Genomic DNA, 5,147 nt, shown 5'->3' on the forward strand with positions numbered 1-5,147 from the left:
ATACTTCAACAGTTCGAAGCAATTTCTGTCACTGCGATTAAATTACAATACAATAAACAATACTTGAATAATTTAGCTTTTTGCTTTATTTTTCTTATTTTACTTTTAATAGACAAAAGTTTATAATGTTTTAGCTAGAGCGATAGGACTACCCACCCCTCCCCTCCTACACCAATCTGTGAGCCATGTTAGAGCAGAGCGTATTTTTGGTAGATTGCATCGTGACAAGTTTTCTTTATGAATTTCTCGCAAGATAGCGACAAAAATTAAATCAACGCGGAATATCTTGGATTTTTACAGACCATGATTCGTATAAGTATCCCCAAGTACCGCAAAATCCGAGATGAAAGCGGGGAATACACGGTTTTCGAGATTCGTGTAGCTAGGCCAGGGGGTCAAGCAATGGTAGAGCGAAGGTACTCAGAATTCTCGAAATTTAACAAGAAACTACGGGAGATCATAGAACCACCAACGTTACCCCCAAAGACTATTCTAAACAAGAGCTCAAGGCTTTTAGAAGCGCGAAGAGAAGGCCTTGAATACTATTTACAAAATCTTATTGGGATTTATGAAGTGTATGGACTTTTAGGGGAATTTCTGGACATGGTCTTACCAACTGCCACTCCATCTAGATCAAGAACAAGCTCAATAGATGATGTTGATGCCGAAGTGGACTATGTATCGCAGCCAACTCACCAGAATCTATTACTGTTCACCAAGGATCTTGTCATGGAATATTTTGGTAATGGGGAGAATGGCTGCATGGACAGGAATTCATTACCAGATACTGTGATAAAGGGAGTATTGGATGGGTTATATGGGGACCAGAGGACAGCCAGGTAGAACTAGACAATTAGATCAGAAGAATCAGATTATTTGAGCATCCACACAGTCATAGCTTAAAGAAATCTTCGAATCAAGCAATGTGCAATTAGAATTGTATTTTTGAATGACTTCTGCTCATCTTGGAGAATATTTACTCCATAAAGCCTGCAAGCTCTATGGAGTAAATTAAAATTTTGTGAAGAATTAAAATTTTGTGGAACTGTTCATAGATGCTACAAGCCAAAAAAATACATGATTTTGTGGAACTACACATAGACACTGCAAACCAAAAAAATGTATTTTTTGTGGAAGAAGGCACTTTGTCCAGCCATAAAAAATTGAGTCTCATTTTTATACACCTATTAACTCTTAACTCTTAATAACCTATTATAGCTAAACGCTAATGCCTAGGTGCAACAGGCGACAGGTCTAAAGACATTGCAGGTGGCCAGGGATCTGCAAGGGTCTAATTGCTAGCAAGGCACTTGACTTAAGGAAGCTAAAGATGGAGCGTCCACTTCCTCAGAGGGTAGCAGGTTCCACACCCTAACAGATCTAGGGAAAAAAGAATAACCATGCGCTAGAATACTGAATTGTATCTGCCTATATTGGTAAGGGTTTCTTCTGGTAGATCTTGGATTGAACAGGATACACGGCAATAATTTAGCGTTCACAAATGTGTTGCAGATTTTATAGAACAAGCAGGCCTGGGATGGCTATTTCAAATAAGCTTGCATTTGAGGAAACAATGTTTTTTCAAGAATGGAGAAATATGAATAAATTGAAACAATCCAGGTTTGGAGAGTTGTATTATTCTTGTTTGTGAACATTCACGTGGCTTTAAGAGACCAGCATTTAGCCATTTATACATCATCCATTAACCAAAGTGGGTGTTGAAATATGGATTCTCAAGTGAAACCTTTGAAGGGGGTGAATAATATAGGCTGAAATACAAATCATGTATTACTGTTTGCCGTTAGCAATTTTAAGCTTGTTACCAAAATACTTATAATCAAATTCAATAAACCTATCCCTTCCTAGCTTTTTCAAGCCAAATTTAGAGAGAGAAACAAAAAATAGAATAAAAAGCAAAAAAAGCAAAAGAAAAACATCCTCCTATATCATGTTCCACACAATCAGTTCAATTTGACTACCACTGCCTTGAGAGATAAATGGCTGAAAGCTCCCAACAACGTTACGAAGTCACCCCTCAGTATTGTTTTTTTTTAGTGAGAACCTGCTGTTAACAGCTCAGGTGCGTACACAGGGGGGTTGCAGGGTGCAGGTGGCCAAAACAAATGGGTCATTTCTTACAAAGGAACCCTCAAATACTATGCTTTTTCCATATTAATACGTATGACTGCGCACCCCCCTTGGTTAACCCTAGGTATGGGCCTGCAGCTTTCCTTTTACTTTTACACATCAGGATACTGGGCTTGGATGTCATTAAAGAGACCATGACACGAAAAATACATAAGCTCTTATAACAAAATATAGCTATTGATGTTTGGTTTTAAAAATGCCTTTGCGCTCATTGATTACATTTTGAAAATGTCTTGTCTTAGCACCTTTTTTTTTTATTGTATGACGTCAAGAGTTGTACACACTTGATGGGGTTCAAGTCGAACTTCGCTTGCCATTGTATGAGGACGAGCATATCTCTTGTATTTGTTCTATTCCTCGCTTTACAAGACTTGGTAAAGAAAGATAATTGCATTGTTCAAAAAATGGATCCAATAATAACTTTTTCTATCACTTAGATGGGAGTTTAATCGAAACCTGAATTGAATGGAATAAAAAGACATCTCTGGAGTATTTACCAGTTCGAATCGATCGGTTCATTCAAGCAAATGAATTTCAACCGGGTTATTTTGGCTTGTTTTGATCACTACGCCTCATTTTTACCGGTAAGGATGAATGGTTTGATTATTAGAATATGTTCTATTGGATTGGACTTCATTTCAATACATTTTTATTCACAAACTGAGTTATTTATCTACAAAACGAACTGTCGAATTATCGACAATAATCAGTCCTTACAATCGGGAGGGAGGAAGGGTAAACATAAAATTCGAATTTGTTCTGGAGCCAAGAAAAGCACGGTGAAGGGTGCACGTTTTCTTGTGAGTGTTTTCTTATCGCAACGTACGCTTTGTTTTGCCAGTAAATGTACATTTGTGCGGTTGTTGTGCATTCCCTTTCACATATACCAAGTCTTGATGGCAGTTTTTTAAGAACTATTCAGGGATTATAATGCTAGTACCATCTACTGCATTTGTTTGTTTTTTTTATTAAAAGAGAATTAAATACAATCGAGTTTTTTTTTTTTTGCCGTTCACTCATTATGAGTTTCAGTCCTCGCATCTCAATCTACTTTTTCCAGTCGTTTGATATCTTGACGTTTTTTTTATCTCTTTAGAAATTTATAGCTTGCATCCCTTGTAATCTATAGGTTTCATTATTTAGTGCATTGTTAAGTGCGAAAAAAATGTTATTCTAAGAGCGTGTTTTGTTCTTGTGACAATTCGCAATAAATTGGACAAAAAAAGTATAAACATTTTTTTCTTTGTATTATTTGAAAGAGCATAGACGCTTTCAAAATATGCATTCTGCTTTGCAGAAAATATAGTTAATATAGTTACTTTTTGTCTTGTAATATCGTTTCGCAATTATTTACAGTGTACTTATATCTTATTGCTTTGATCACAATTGTGATCGAAAAAGGAGTGAGTTTGCCGAAAAGTTGGCTGATTCGCGCGCTAATGGTGTTCAAAAGTTTATAAAAAAATATTAATAAAAATCACCGCTCTAATTGCTGCAGGATTTCCTTATCGATTCTTTGCTCAGCTTACACTCAGCTATTTTCTGGGTAAGATTCGGGCTCCAAGATCAATTACATGTGTATTTTGGGTGGGGGGCGTCCTATTTTGTATTATTTTGTCAAATGTTTATCACCCACTTGTACAACTCTTGACGTCACAAGTGATATGCAAATTAGATATTCGGATGTCGCTGGTTTCATGCGAAAATTTGCCAAAATTGCTCATTTTAAAAGGATCAAAAATCAGGTTTCCGTTTAAATCAAGTATCGAAAATTGGAGGAATTATTGTTGGGATATTACGCTACGATACTAATTAGTCAATTTGTCAAAATAAGCAAAAGAGAATTTCGTGTCACGTTCTCTTTAAGTTTATGGATGTTTGTATTAGGGATGATTTTTTGTTCAGGCTTCACCTAATGAGAATTTTATAATGAATAAATCAACTAAATTTACTAAAACAGTTTTCAGACTTATTCTAGGTTCTTTTAAGATGGAAATGTTTTGTTCGGTATTATAAAAAAATAACGTTATTGGAGTGGAGGAAAAGTTTGGTACACCTCCCTTTTTAAACACGAGGTTCCGCTATAAAAGGGAAAGCTCCTTCCACGTCCAGGCTCAAGGGCAATCAGTTATCAATCAGCCGTCAATTAGAGAACATGTCAGGACAAAGCAAACTGACCCAAACTGAGCGCAAAAATTAAGATTTCGAATTGGAAACCTGAGTGGATAGCAAAACACTAATTTATCAATCTCTTTAAACAACTGTATTGTCACCTGTGCAAAAATAGTTTTATTCCAGCCAATTGAGCTGGAATAAGCAATCTTACAGGAGACTTATAATTTGTGACTGCTAGCTTGGCAGTGTTGTTATTATAATTGCAAATCCGAGCCCGGGGGTGAGAGGAGCTCTCCCTTTTATAGCGGAACCTCATATGTCCCATGATGCACTGCAGACATCATGCTGCTTGTGATCAGCAGTATTGGTGGTATATGATTCCAGCTGATGTCGGTAAAATAAGAACTTTTCTTAATGTTTCTGTACTTTGCCCCCAAATATTTCGAGCCATGCTACGGCATGAATCCCTATCACATTAATTTAGGGTTGGCCCCGTGGATTAAAAAAACTGGGGGGGGGGGGGGGCGGTGGGCAAAAACCCCAATCGGTTGTATAATGCATCTGCGTGTACCCTTTAGTTATACTGGAATTTACGTGCAAAAAAACGTCATCTGCTCAAAATAGTGTCCCCTCCCCCATACTAGTCCAATACTCTCACAAAAATTTACATGCAAGGCATTGTTCCTTACCATTGTTTTACCTTTTGTAATACGCTCCAGTGGCCTTAATTCTTACAGACAATGTTATGTCAGAGTATTGAACAACCCTCCGACAATAGTCCAGATCTGGCGACGTTTGATTTATGACAATTTGGGTTACATTTATGGGCGTTTGGGGGCTTATAGGGGTTAAATGGTAAATAACAAATCAAGGCTTCAATCGAA

The 5,147-nt window shown here is 37.0% G+C and overlaps 1 protein-coding gene across 1 annotated transcript; it reads left to right on the forward strand.

Moving 5' to 3' along the window:
• The first annotated feature begins 145 nt into the window (after positions 1-145).
• On the forward strand, positions 146-1,620 carry LOC5518204 (sorting nexin-24). The gene has a single exon (XM_001638069.3). It carries the CDS (start codon positions 304-306, stop codon positions 841-843), a length of 540 nt encoding a protein of 179 aa, XP_001638119.1. The 5' UTR covers positions 146-303; the 3' UTR covers positions 844-1,620.
• Positions 1,621-5,147: the final 3,527 nt, after the last annotated feature.

This window comes from Nematostella vectensis, chromosome 9, assembly GCF_932526225.1.
Source record: "Nematostella vectensis chromosome 9, jaNemVect1.1, whole genome shotgun sequence".
Taxonomy (NCBI): Eukaryota; Metazoa; Cnidaria; class Anthozoa; order Actiniaria; family Edwardsiidae; genus Nematostella; species Nematostella vectensis.